Below are 15,120 nucleotides of genomic sequence, written 5' to 3' on the forward strand. Positions count from 1 at the left end.
TGAAGGGGAGCAAAAGAAGAAATTATACTCCTTGAATCTGAAAGTGACTAACCCGTCGTCTTATTTCTCGAGTCAGTGTTTTGTGTATTTTGCTGGGGAAAAATATACAAGTTCTGTTTGTTGCTTACAATGACCATGGAGAAGTCTGCTAACTAGACTGTCCCAAAATCTTAGTGGCAACTGGCAGAAGTGAGGCCCTCGGGGAAGAAAAATACAAGTTCATAAAAATAAAACTGTAACGGTCAACCTTTTGCAAATTACAATGTGTTTGTTTATTTGAAGCAGTGAAGCCTGTTCTTTGTTATAAATTGTACAAAATGATGTCATCCTGTACATGTTATTCAATTGTTGCTTTTTTTACCCTTTTTAAAATTAATAACCAGCAGAATAGCTCTCCTACTGTCTCCTCAGGGCTGTTACTTTCAATGCAGATAGTATGAGCAGATTGTGGTTGTGTGTTTTCACTCACTTAACCCCACTTCCCAGCTAGAGTACAGTGACAGAGACAATAGGTTCACTGTCCGTCACTATGTACCTGAGAGAAAGGGAAAGAGATGGGATAAGTTTGGTTGAGCGATCAATTTTCTAATCCTTTAAATGAGTATCAAGGTACATTAAACTACATTGAGGGAAGTAAGTAATATAGCTCCTTTAATGTGTTGATATATGATATACACCCTCTAATTAAACCTCACGTGTACAGTAAACTCCCGTGAAGCATCTAACTAATTTCCTACACTTAATCACTCTTTGAGCACACTATTGAGGATGCATAGAAAATATGTTGTAGTACGCCTTGGGACATTTTATTATGTTAAAGGCGCTATATAAATGCAAGTTGTTGTACAACAGCTCATTTATTTTGGGTAAATGGTGTCTTATATTTATATTTGCAATAATGGGATAATTTCTGACTTCGAATTGCTTGACTTTATCAGGAAGATTAACAGATTAGCATTTGCAGTCGTGGAAAGGGAGGGTAAAGACTGTAAAATCTTATATTTTTGAAAGTTAATGTCTCTGATATTTGCAACATATTTTGAGTTTATTCCAAAATTCTTTGCTAATGATGATGCTACATGAATGTATCTTGAATATCAATACTCCTATTTATAACAGCAGGATGGATAATATGAAGAAATAGCAGTGTGAATAAAACTAACATGGTTCACTAATAATGAACCATATAATAACATAGCTAAATAATGTTATTCTATAATCTCTGGTGTGCTGTTTCTCTCACGCATATACTCACTCTATTCTTTGTCATTGGCATTCTCTATTTTGATTTTTAATAATCTCTTGCTAAATAACCCATTCGCTCTTTAAGTCTGTCTCATAGTTTGAGTGTCGCCCATATATGTGATTTACGTTGTCTGTTAAAATAGTTATGTTAATGGTTTCACGCTGAACTTTGATTTATACTAATTGCTGTGGTCCTTAAAAGTAATACATGACAAAAGTATAGATCACATATAAAACTATTATCAGCAGCACTGATTATTAATTAATACACTTGGGTTGAGTTCATGCTGTGCAGTATTAGCAATGAACGTGTTAATGTATGAGATTTTTCCACTCGTTTAAGAAATGCTGACTCCAAGTTGGTTAAAGGCAGTTTTCAATTAGTAGGCAAATTAATTTCATATGTACACATTTGTTACTAGTATCACACAGTGCCATTTCAACCCACTGATATGTATTTGATATGATAATAGAAAGTGTTAACATGTAGGTATTTCATCATATACCTTCATCATATTTATCATCACATGATAGAGAACTTTTATCAGGAGTCTGCATAAAAATTAGAATCTTGGAAAAAAAGTACCTGCAGAATACGTATTTGAACCGGTAATAACAGGTCGCAGGTTGCTGTCATTCAACTCTCTTCAGTGGTCGCTGCCCTGGGATCCCTCCCACTGTCCCTAGAGCACAGAGCACCTTTAGTTTTAATGTAATGTCAGTCAACCTAATTTTCTGACAGTAAGATAAATGTTGTGGCACCACAAGTCAACATTGTATCCGGTATTCTCAAGGACAAACCAAGGATATTGTAAGAAGCTGCCTGTTACATGTAAGATTTGCAGCTTTACTACATAATATTCATTGGTCTTCAAGCTCAATTAACTTATGTGAAGAAATATAATTTTCCATCAGCTCAAGAAACCTCAAAAGGAATTTCTTTTATTTATTTAAAATGTGATCTTGGTGATATTTTATTTATTATACAACAACAACTTGCATTTATATAACGCCTTTAATGTTGTAAAACATCCCAACGCGCTTTACAGGAGTGGTTATCAAACAAAATTTGACACTGAGCCACATAAGGAGATATTAGGACAGGTTGGTCAAAGAGGTAGGTTTTAAGTTTTATAAATGGATAGCCATGTAATGAAGGATAGAATACTAGAACCTGGTCTTCAGTTATTTTCAAGACTTTATTCATAGAGATTTCCCTTACACACACACCACACCATAGATAAACTCTCCTATAAAAAAGATTCATGTGAGTCCCCAATTGATACTCACCACCTGAATACAATTAACACTCATTGATATAAATCTTACAATTAACATTAGGAGTGTCTTAAAGGAGGAGAGGGAGGAAATTCCAGAGCTTCGGGCTTAGGCAGCTGAAGGCATAGCCGCCAATGATGGAGTGAAGAAAATTGAGGATGTGCAAGAGGCCAGAATTGGAGGGGTACAGAGATCTCGGAGGGTTGTAGGGCTGGAGGAGGTTACACAGATATGGCGGGGAGAGCCCATGGAGGAATTTTTAAACCTCACTTCTCAAACTATTGGGCTGGATACTCCTCCATAATCCCACCTGACATTGGACAGACAGCGGCGGAGAAGAAAGCAAAGTCTGGCATTGAGGCCTACTGCTGCCTCACTGCCCCGACCTGGATTTCCTTACCTACACCTATGCCGGAACCACCTTTTCCTGACCCACTGCCTGCAAATGTTGGCAGGGAGGGCAGGGCCCAGCCGCCAGCCCATTTCATTCGCGTCTGCCCCAGTTAACGCTGTTTCCAATAACCGCCATGTGAAAGGCTATTCAGTAGGCCCAGAGTAGTAGTAGTAACATCCCTAGGTCAGGGAATAAAGGGAGAAAGTCTCGTAGAAGCCTCCACTCCCTCCAACCTTGCTCTTACCTGTGTTGGTCTCAGTCTGCACTGAGGTCTACAATGCTGCAGCTCTGCTGATCCTTGGGTTCTTCTGCCGCTTTACATGCCCATTCCAGCACCATGGGCACTGACTGCCTCCCTCTTGTTGGCAAGAATGCCAGTGGAAACTTGCTGTGCATCTTCATGGACCCCTGACCTAGGGAAGTTGACTAAGGTTGGACGGAAACAGGTGATTGGGTGGAAGTCTCGACACATTGCTACTCTGCCCCGAAGAGGATAATTTAGCCCATTTTCTTCTTCCCATTAGATGTTGTCTAATGGCAAGAATGAGTGACAATAACTGTTGGCAAATCTACAGTTGTTTATGCTCATAGTTAGTTTATATTTGTGGCCCTTGTGACTAACCGACTGACTTTTTCTCTAATGGTGTTGCAGCCTAATGCAATCTTGGCATTCCCTGCTATTTGTGAATTATTTCTCAATGGGATTAGTAATAAATGAGGCTGTATAACACTCCTGTGAATCTCCTTGGGACATTTTACTACGTTAAAGGTGCTATGTAAATGCTAGTAGCAGTAGTAGTCGTTGTTGTTGTTGTTGTAGCAATCTCTAGCCATGATATCTTTCAGCAATACTGTGGTACAGATGGTGGCAAGTGGTGCCCAATATTCCAAACATGAGCTGGCAATTTCTCACAGGAATCATTTGGAATCAAATTCCTTTGAAGTCCTTTAAACAGAAGCAGTCCTTGCCAATATTAATATGTGCTAATGGCTAAATTTAGATGAAAAGGTTGCCTATGGCAAAGTGGCCCATCAAGTGGCAAACTGCCCCACCATCAAAAAACTCTCTGGAAGGATTGAACATCTGGTACTAGTGCAGAAAAGGAGGGAAGATATGATTATTCATCATTAGCAGGAGAAAACAGTGGTTTGGCAGAGTTGGACAACAATGCACCCAACCAAGTGGGCTGACCATTGGACATTGTCCCCCAGAATGGGAATACCCAGAGATCAATTTCTTTGTAACATTGAAAAATGCAAAGCAGAAAATCAGGTACCAAAATCTCAGGACCAAGGCTGTGGAAGTCTGATTAATACACTTCCTACTGCCCATCTAGCTTCAGGTTGACAGCTTTGCTATTGTATCAGAGAGGCTGAAAGTGATGGCTTATAGAAAAAGTAATTAAAGTCATGTTGATCACAAAGGAACCGTTTGATATGAAATCTTTATAACAGCTAGTAAAATAAGTTTGCCTTTTGCTGCCAGCATTATGAGAAGGATCCTGCCCTGAGTGCGTTTTGTGTGATCTTGGATTACTTGAATACTCTATTAGAAGTCAAACTCTGCCATGATTTTTGGTGACAGCTGTTACAGTTTTCCATTTTTTTTTGAAGATATTGAAAGGTGTCACACAGATCTAGATATAGATCCCTCATAGTACAACAGCATACTTCAAATGATCTGAAATTCTAGGGATACATGTCCAAATGTTCCCAAGGGCCTATGGTCTGTGAAATCAGATCTGTGGTATGTGAAAGAGCTTTGTTCGACCATGACAGCTTTAACTTAGGTAAATAATCCACCTTTCTACAATACCCAACAAGCAACTTGAGAAGTAAATGATCTTTTAGTTTAGGTAATGCTAACGGACTTCCTCCCTGTTTCCTAATGACCAATACCGATAATGAAACAGAAGATGGTGATACTTGAGGCACAATATATCAAGTCTAATTACTATACTATGTTAACCGCACATGCCGTTGTTATTATACCAGTGCTACACATGTTACTTCAACAAGACATTCTGGAAAGAATTTGTAACTCTAGATAATAAATAAGGACAATGTCCTTTTTAATTGGTACAAAAATTTCTGTGGCATCATTTTGCTTAAATGGAATACTGGGTTACAATTATAAGTGATTTAAAATGTATCACATGGTTCAGTTCTATATGCAGTTTAACAGAGCATTAAATAATGGAATAGAGCAGGTGATAAATCTTTGTTTAATCAGTGAAATTTTAATTAACGTTTTATCATGCTGCTTAGTGGAGCCTAATCTTGTATGTTTTTGACTTTTATCTTTATCTGTTGCTTTAAATTGCAAGACAGTGTCAAAGTATATTTACTATTAGCCTACAAAGATGTTTTTGGGATCTAGTTTTGTCTTTTACTGAAGGATCTATCCTACCCTGTACATTGTTTTTGGTGCATTCGTGACCTGGTTTGAGCTCCATATTAATGAGACCAGCCTTCAGAAAGTGTGAATCCCAGAAGCCTAAGCTCTTTGCGTGATTAATGAGAAATTGCAAAGGACATTGAGTTATTATGTATGTGCTACCTGTGCTCAGATTCTTGCTGCATTGCAGCTAGAGGAAAGATTAATCCAGCCGATAGCTTTTGAGGCTGCAGTGTCCCATTTTTCCTATGTGCAGGTCTGACCTAAGGAACCCTGTGAAAAGATTTTCTTCCTAAATCTATATATTTGAAAAATATTTAATTTATCCTGTTGGAATCAATCTCTGTAATGCACAGTTCATATAGAGGTGCTGATGACCTCTACGATTCACCAACTGGATTCTGTGATTAGCATGAATTTAAGAGCAAAGAGCAGAAGTCAGAGGCATCATCACAAGCTGTGCCTTACTGATGCCCAAAGAAAGGAAGAATATTAAACTGATTGAGTTTAGAAAGAAATGCTTTCAAGGTCAATGTTCTTTATCCCATACTTGTGCATAGATTTTGAAAAATATTTTGTCATTCTGGATCACTGCTGATTTAACAGCACAGTAACTGAAAAGTGTGCAAAACATTACTCCGAGGAGTACTGCATATCGATACCTCCCAGTGGTTGGTTACAGAGCAACATTGATAATACGTTTGGAGTAGGTTATTTGGCTGCCCTCTGTGTAGGGATACGATTGATGCATGGTATGAGGACATTTAGAGTGCAAGCCAAATAACTTTTCATAAATAAGGTCATAGTTGGGGGTGGAGCAGGATTTGGTCCTGTCCACATTGTGCCAATTTTTGGGGCTGCCAAATTTTTTTTTGGTGGGGGGGGGGGGGGGGGGGGGGGAAGTGTGGGGAAGATTTTGCTGGTGCACAGAGTCTGAAAGAGGTGGGAGCTTCTTTTACATATTTGAAAGGGGACAGGAAAGGCGCCATATCATTTTGCTGTCCATTTAAGTGTTGGACGCGCTGGAAAAGAGGACTCCAGTGGACCTAGAGGCAGGAGGGCATTTATTTGTAAGATCCTTCTTGTAATTTTTCAGTTTTTCTTACTGCTTACTCTTTGGCTTTCACGAACCTTTAGCCTTAGCTCTGTGTTTGCTATTATAGATCCTTCAGATTGAGATGCCGTTTAAGGCTTTTCAGAAGCATTCTGAATTATTGTTTTACCACATTCCCCACTTCGTGACACCCCCCTTTTAATTGTCCCCCCCCCCCCCCCCCATTAAATTTGACTTGTAAATAAATTTCCTCTCTCAGTGGTGTCATCCCTAGACCCATCTGAAATTGCAAATAATTATGCAAATAAACTTAGACCAGAAAATTGAGTGCTATTTCTACTTGAGATTCAGGATGGTCTTAAAGCAATGCAAACCAAATTAGAACTGAGTTATAACTGAAGATGAAAATAGCCCCCTAAAGTTTTATTGAATGCCTTGAACTCTGTCATGAAAAGAAACTTTATTCATGTAAATTCTTGTGTTAAAACTCCAATATTGAATATGTTCATTGCAATTCTAGGACCAATAACATTTGAGCCATTTGCAGTATGAAAGTTGGCCAAGTGAATCATTTCAACTCTACAGATACTGTTATAATTGCTTGTTGGCTGTCGATCTGACTTCCAATCCACATATTCGCAGACTGTTTTTAATGGTGGACGAACTCATTTCCTTTACTGAACCCACATATATTTATTAAAAGCAAAATACTGCGGATACTGGAAATCTGAAAAAAAAACAGAAAATGCTGGAAAAGCTCAGCAAGTCAGGCAGCATCTGTGGAGAAAGAAACAGAGTTAACGTTTCAGGTCGAAGACCTATCGTCAGAACTCTGACGAAAGATCTTCAACCTGAAACATTAACTCCACTTATATTTATTACACGTAGGTCTATTAGTGAAGAGGATCTCACAAACATAATTATACAAACAAAAATCTAATTTAATTCAAAGAAGGTGAGAGAGACTTTTTTGATGAATGATTTCAAAAATTCAATGCAGCATAGAAAATTGAGGTCTGGGGGGGCCTGCTGGCAGATCTTTGAATTCTTCATCAATTGAAGTTTGTGACACCTTGGAAAAATGAGCAAAATCTGAATATGATATTTGCTGTCCACTTTCTCTCTGAACCAAACCTCTCCTACTGCTATATTGTTCATTTTTTTCTTTATCCCTCTGTGAAGTGCCTTAAGATGTTCTTTCCTATGTTAAAGGCGTTATATAAATGTAAGTTGTTGGTCGAAATTGATGTGTCACATTAGTTTTGAACATTATTCAACTAAATCTCCAAAATTGTTGTGGCTAGGCACATATATACCTGTCATTCCTCTCCTAAATCACCGGGGTTCCCTATTTAGTTTTATTGATGACTCTCCTTGTAAGAGTCTCCAGCTGTGAATGATTATGTACTGATGTGGGTCTGCTTCGCTGACATTTTTTATTTTTTCTTTGCCTCCACTTTTATCAATGACTTTTCAGTTTTATTAAAACCCCCAGTCAAATGCTGGCCAGTGAGACAACAAAATCTGCATAGCATCGAACAAACTCAGTTCATTTTCTTTATCTTTCTCTGCCCTTCTTTGTTTGTATACATGCATGCACACAGTTCAGTGATTTCCTTTATAACTTTAGAACTACAATCATTCTGTAAATCTATTTATTTTCAACTGACTAAATTGCTACTCCTCAAACAATATTATTTTTGTCAAACAAATGCATTCAATCGGCTGTTAAATAAGTCAGCATTGCATAGTCCCAGAAAGTTTAAATGCAAACCACGTGTAAATAATAATGCATTATAAATGACCTGGGACTGGATTTCCGGCAGAAACAATGCTGCAAGTTAATTTCCCGCCTGCCTGCAAAAGAATGAGTCTCAGCGGATTTTAACGGCTTGGCCTCATTTAAATCCCTCCTGCTGACTTCCCACCCATTCCAGGCTGGAAGTCGGCAAGAATTGGCGGACAATCGCGTGGCGTGGAGGTTGCCTGCTGATAGCAGGTAAGCGACGGGATCCTCTGCCGGGTCGTCCCGCAGTGGTTCCGCGATTGAGGATGGGTGTGGGGGTGGTGGTAGGGTGCGAGCTCACGGCAGGAGAGGCTCAAGCTTTCCTTGTTAGAAAAAGTTAGAAAAATCTTTCCTTTGGGCCTCTTCTGGCCTCGATCCTCTTTGCCTCCGGGTTGGCCTGGTGGGAAACTCACTGCCACTTCCTGCTCAGGCCATGGAGAAACGTTTGCAGCTGGGTCCAGTTGCTAGCATCGGGACCCGACATGTATATGTTTAAAAGGACCCCGCCAGCTTTGCGTGGAGAGCAGGTTAAAATACGAACCTGTCAGCTCCCGGCGACTCCAGGGCTGGTAGGTAACTTGGGGCTAATTTAATTGCCCACCTGCCTGGTTTCTGCCGGACAGGTAGGTTTAAAATCGCCCCATAACCTCAGTCCACTAGTATGGGTAATAACAATGTACTATTGTTATTACCCATACTATTCTCAAGCAGAACGTTAAACCAGCTTGTTGGTTCAGACAATTTAAGCTGCATTTTATTCATTTGTATCGCTCACTATTGCTAAATTATAATTATATTTTTCTTTACAGGTTTAGCTGGCAATCCTGCAGATCTTGAAAAACGAAAACAAATTTTTGGTAGTAACTTAATACCTCCAAAAAAGCCAAAAACTTTCTTACAGTTAGTCTGGGAAGCACTACAAGATGTGACCCTTATCATCCTAGAACTTGCAGCCGTTATATCCTTGGGTCTCTCATTTTATCAACCACCCGGAGAGAGAAGTGCAAGTGAGTAAAGTATTTTATTTTATACACCTGATTTTGCTAACTATATACACGCACAAAAAATTATATAAATATATTTAATATTACATGCAGATAGTTTAACTGCAAAAATACATTATGACAATAAGATATGCAGTTAATAAAGATGATCAAAAAATTACTCTTCACCAGATTTGTAGTTACATCACTGATCAAATCAAACCCATCTGGGATATGGTACAGATTTTTTTTATTTCATGAGTTTGCTACGACACAATGTAGGTGAATTTTTACAGGCGCATTAGTTGTGCTAAAATGGTAATATGCAATTATGCTGGGTATTTTCCATTTTTTCATCCAATGCCTGTACTCTATTAAGGATTCTGAAGGTGAATATTCAGAGTGCAGTGATTTTACTGCCAAGCTGCTAACAAATGGAAAATTGCATTTTCTGTGTTAGTGATGCTTTTGTCAGATTTTAGGCTATGCTGAATATCTATTTGCTGCATACAAGAGGTAGGTGGGATGTTGGGTAATGTATTTCATGCTCACTGTTAGCTCCTGGAACTTGTTTTTGATCACTATCGATGGGGGTTGGGGGGTGGGTTGGGATGGGTTGGGGGAGGTTGGAGATGCTTTTTGCCTCTCCCAGGAGGTTATATGGCTGCTGGTTGGTGCTGATTTTGGGGGTCGCCTTGCCTAGTTGCAACACGGCTGAATGCACAGACTTGATGGACCAGCTGGTATTTTTCATATCTTTGTGTATACCTATCAATAATATATTAAAAATCTTATGCCTGCATGCACTCCCTTTCTGCACCACTTGACATCCTGTTGACACAATGTGTCAACTTTTTCCATTATAAACCCTTTCTCCACATTTTTCATGGAAAAAGCTCGTCACCCTGATTGCGTGACCTGGCCACTGGATTCTCACAATTCTCTCAAAATGCTTTCTGAACTTTTTTCATCTACTGTTTATTTTCCTCAATAACTGAACATTCTAATGTCTAAAATAAGGGTTGAATCAAGGTAAGATGATTAAATTTATCCATTGTGTCTTTCAATGCCTTCATTAAAGTTTTTACTTGAAGACCTCAGCCTCTTTCAAAAATCTGGGGCTTCGATTTGATAATTTGGCCCAGAGCTGTGACACTGTGAGCTGAATTTAGGTTGTGCAATCTGAGCATGTGCAATGTAACTAACTTCCCAGGATTCATGGGGACCATTCAGTCAATTATACTGTTGAATAATTTTCTTTAGCTTTCAGCAGTTTTTGCTCAAAAGGTTTTGAAAACTATTTGAACAAAGGCGAGAGGACAAATTTCAAAAGCTTAACTGATGTAAAATATATACTAAGTGTATTTTTTTTGAAGTGTGTGTGCGTGAGAGAGAAATAACAGTGACAATAAGATTACTTATTATAGTCTTTGTTTTTTTTCTTATAAACTTTGGAAAGTGAGAGAGAGGGAGGCTGGGTCAGAGAGAGAGAGAAATTCTAATTGCTTACAACTATGAGAAAGAGGGAGGTGGACAGAGAGAAAGACACAAATAGAGAGAAAAGCAGACGTGTGATGCTTTCCATATTCTAATTTTACTTATTTTTTTAAAAAAGAAAGGAAATTGAATTTTGACAGCAAACAAAGCCTCTGTGAGGGAAAGGAGAGGACCTGATAAAGGGTGAAGGGGTCTCTGGCCAGCTGCCGTTGGTGGGAGTGGGGGAGTAGATGAAGATTAAGGTTTGGCAGTGAAGCAAGGGATAGGAGAGTATGAAGGGGCTGAGAAGGTAGTTCAAAGGGGTAGGGAAGGGTAGTGATTGGGGTGTGGGCCTGATAGAAACCTGCCACACCACCCACCGTCTTCAACCTGAAAGGAAAGAAGAAAAAGAGAGCGAGAGAAGCAAAAAGAAGAGTTAAGGGGAAAAGAAGCAGAGGAGAAGAAAAAGAATCAGAAGAGGAGAGACAGAGCAAGAAACAACAACATAAAGACAGCAGAGACAGGTAAGAGATCGTAGACTCCAACTTGTGTACTAATAGTGTATGATAAATATTCACTTTGTGAGCATTTCCTATCTTAAAAAAAACTCGCTTCCTGTTGTCTGGTTTTGTCACACCTTTATGCCAAATTTTTCTATTGTAAATTCCTGTGTCCACATTTGATAATGGAAACTGTCCATGTAAACTTGTCATGCTGTAATTACACCCTCCCACCAGCGGTGGCTCTGTAGCACCTCAGTTTTGCATTTCCCATTTCTTAGCAACCCAGTCCATACTGCAGAGAAACTCCTATGCTCCAACCAACTCTTCTTCTCTGCTACACAGATTTCCATAAGTTTTAATATAAAATCCAAGTATTAGGACAGAATGTATGACTTTAAAATGGGAACTGAATTGCATTTACATGCCTGGAATAAAAGGGTTTTCCTTTGAGGAGAGATTGAGTAGAATGGGCATATACTTTCTGGAGTTTAGAAGGTTGAGAAGTGATCTCATTAAAACATATAAGATTCTCAGAGGGCTTGACAGGGAAGATGCTGAGAGGATGCTTCCCCTGGCTGGAGAGTCTAGAACTAAGGGGCATAGTCTCAGGATAAGGGGTTGGACATCTAGGACTGAGATGAGGAGGAATTTCTTCACTCAGAGGGTTGTAAATCTTTGGAATTCTCTACCCCAGAGGGCTGTGGATGCTCAGTCATTCAGTATATTCAGGAATAAGATCGATAGATTTTTGGACTCTAAGGGAATCAAGGGATATGGGGATCAGGCGGGAAAGTGGAGTTGAGGTAGAAGATGAATGGCGGAGCAGGCTCGAGGGGCCATATGGCCTACTCCTGCTCCTATTTCTTATGTTCTTATGCCCTGGTCCAGTTATTACCCACTCTCTAATCCCGCATCAGCTGAAGACTTATGGTCTTGACACCCTGTGTCCAATGCCATAAGAGATTGGCTAGTAATGTTTTAAAAATCTTGGGCGCTATTTTAACTTTGTGCGATAGTGTTAAACGGGTGATAGCGAATCCATGTTCCATCTCTCCCGATTTTCATTTCCATTGACTTTAATTACTTTTTTTTAACCAAAATGTACCACCTGATACGTACTGACATTGAATTCCACCTGCCACATTTTTGTCCAGTCCACCATCTTTATCAATATCCCCTTGCAGCTTCCTTTGATCCTCAGATTTGTTGTGCCTTCAATTTTAGTATTGTCTGAAAAATTTAGAGGCCACTCCCTCTAGCCCCATATTTATATCATTGGAGTACACAGTGAGCAGCTACAGTCCCAGAACAGAACAACTACCCATTTCTAACCATTCTGAGACACTGCCCTTAGCTCCTGTTCTCTGCTTCCTCCATCCTAACCAGTTTTAATCCAGTTTTCTACCCTTCTTCTAATTCCATACCCTTTAATCTCCAATGGCTCCCTGTGTGGTTTCTTGTTAAAGGCTTGCTGAAAGTCCATGTACATCACATCCAGTGCATTTCCCAATCCACCATATCTGTCACCTTCTTTGAAATCTCTATCAGGTTTGCCAAGTAGCATCTTCCTTTCTGAAATCAATATTGGCTGCTTCTAATTATTTTCTCTTTATCTAAGCTTTTAGTAATTTCATTTTTAATCAAAGATTCCAAAATTTTCCCTTTCACAGATGATAAACTAACTGGCTTGTAATTACCCAGGTTAGCTGTGTCTCCCTTTTCAAAAATGGACTATACATTGGCCAGTCTCCAATCCTCCAGCACACATCTACTCTCAATAGAACCGTGAAATATAATTTCTACGGTCTCTGCTGTTCTTATCTTGTCTCCTCAGGATCCTTAGATGTATCCTGTCAGGTTCTGACACTTTGTCCTTCTTTAGCTTAACTAACATTTCTATTACTTTCCTTTCATTTATTTTAAATCTATCATCTTGCTTTTTACCAATTAGGATTTACCTCCTCCCCAATATTCTTCTCTTCTGTAAACATTATTGTGAAGTACTTGGTAAATGCAATAAAATGTTTGTTACAAGATCACAAGATATGAGAAAAGTCATTTGAGCCATCTTCATTCACCCATCCAGAGAGATCCTGCAATCCCTCCATTTCACTATCCAATTATTTCTTGAAAGATTCCAAGTTGTTTGCCTCCACTGTTCTTCCTGGAAGTCTGTTCCATACATTGATCACTCGTGACATCACTCCTAAATTTTTACTAGTTTGAACCGATCTCCTCTTGTTCTACATTCACAATCTAATTTACAGTAATAGTCCAGATTTACTTTTTCCATTTCCGTAAGTATCTTATATACCTCTTACCTGAAGATAGAAGGTATGTCTCTCCTTTTTTCTTCCCAGCATATTCTTTGGAAATGGGGCCTTCTGGAATAGTGGAATAGATAATGGGGACTGGAAAATCTGGCTCAGATTCAGGATCTGTACCACTTTAGTACTCAGCACTATTTTCCAGCAGTCCATTGAGCTTCATTTAAAATATTAAAATGAAGTCTAACTTGACTTTCTGTCTGTTTAGGACAGAATTGGGCTCACTTTGCCCAGCTGAAGGGAAGCTATATGAGTGATGGAGCTCTTTAAGGATCTATGGCTTTTGGCCTTTTGTGTTATTTTCCAGTTTCAAGTGTGTTTTAGGTACTGGATTTCTGTTATTAATTTTAGTTGACACTTTTCTGAGAGAATCTTTTTTTGAATAAGTCATCTTTTTCTTTCTCCTGAAAGTCAGTAATTGGGCCTATAATGCAGTGGCACCAGTAATGGTAATGGTATCAGCATTGGGCCGTATTGATGAGTCGTATTATCAGGTGTGGAGGCCTGAGCCCTACTGTGTGTCAATGCACATAATGCATCCATTGTAGCTGGGAACTGTCTCTAACACTGAGGGTCTATGCACCTGGCGTGCGTTAGGCTCATTGAGGCCTGAAAAACATTCAAGTTCCCTGCTGGCTCCATAATAAGGTCAAGAAACAGCATTTCATCCCCTCACTATGCTTATATATAAAAAAATGCTGGATGATTGCTCCATTCAGCCACGTTGGATCCTCTTTCTAAAAAGGGGAATCTGCTTGGTAGTTATAAATTGCTACAGAGGTCCACTGATTTGTATGCTTATTTGTTGTTTATTTTTGGTTGTACCAATGATATAATTTGCCCTTTTTTAAAGCTGTCGCCTATCTCCCATCTGGGGGTGTTTGCTAAGGGAAATCTAATTGGCTGGAGTCTCAATAAGATCTGTGGGCATATCACTCTATCTGCTGGTTCATTTGGGATTAGGAGCAATAGAGGAGGCATGGAAGGCAGGTGTGCTTACACCTTAAGTGCTCAGGAAGGAGCCACCTGTATGCCACCACCTACTTATGCAGATCAAGACAATCATATCTGTATGTGGAAACTATAATTTATGAGTGAAGCCATGAAAGAACTGTGCACCCAGACCTTGAAACGATTTCAAGTACAGGGCTACTGTCAGTGGTTCTTTCCAAGCAACAGCAGGAGATATTTTCTAAATCTAACATCCTACAGTGCATCATTGCATTATGCAGATGACAGATGCATTCATAGAATTGTAGAAAGTTACGGCACAGAAGGAGACCATTCGGCCCATCGTGTTCTTGCCGGCCAAAAAAGAGCTATCCAGCTTAATCCCACTTTCCAGCACTTGGTCCATAGCCCTGTAGGTTACGGCACTACTTGATTCACCTTCCTTTCTCTCTCACCGTTTCCTCCTTGGTGGTCCTGCACTATGGGCCTTAGTCCTTCCCTTTTAGGTTTTCAATAAAAAACATGGAGAACATTATTAAAAACCTTCCACATTGAATGAGTGTTAATGACCACATGTTCAGGTGCAGTGTTTCCCTGTGAGTCTTTTACCACATTGTATAAACAGAGAAATTTCAATGTTTCTGATTATTAACCACTGGGGAACAGTGTTGATGCTTTGACTTGCCTGAGACGAGTGAGCTCAGTTGTGGACTGGGTGGTAAAGT

At 39.4% G+C, this 15,120-nt stretch overlaps 1 protein-coding gene across 4 annotated transcripts in view; it reads left to right on the forward strand.

Annotated features, from left to right (window-relative positions):
- atp2b2 (ATPase plasma membrane Ca2+ transporting 2) overlaps window positions 1–15,120 on the forward strand; it is a 572,540-nt gene that overhangs the window by 380,129 nt on the left and 177,291 nt on the right. For all 4 annotated transcript variants that reach the window (XM_067998633.1, XM_067998635.1, XM_067998632.1 and 1 more), the window contains exon 4: window positions 8,965–9,162. In XM_067998633.1, the coding sequence (XP_067854734.1) occupies window positions 8,965–9,162 (198 nt within the window). The remainder of the gene's footprint in view (window positions 1–8,964; window positions 9,163–15,120) is intronic.

Source organism: Heptranchias perlo, chromosome 17, assembly GCF_035084215.1.
Source record: "Heptranchias perlo isolate sHepPer1 chromosome 17, sHepPer1.hap1, whole genome shotgun sequence".
NCBI classification, from domain to species: Eukaryota; Metazoa; Chordata; class Chondrichthyes; order Hexanchiformes; family Hexanchidae; genus Heptranchias; species Heptranchias perlo.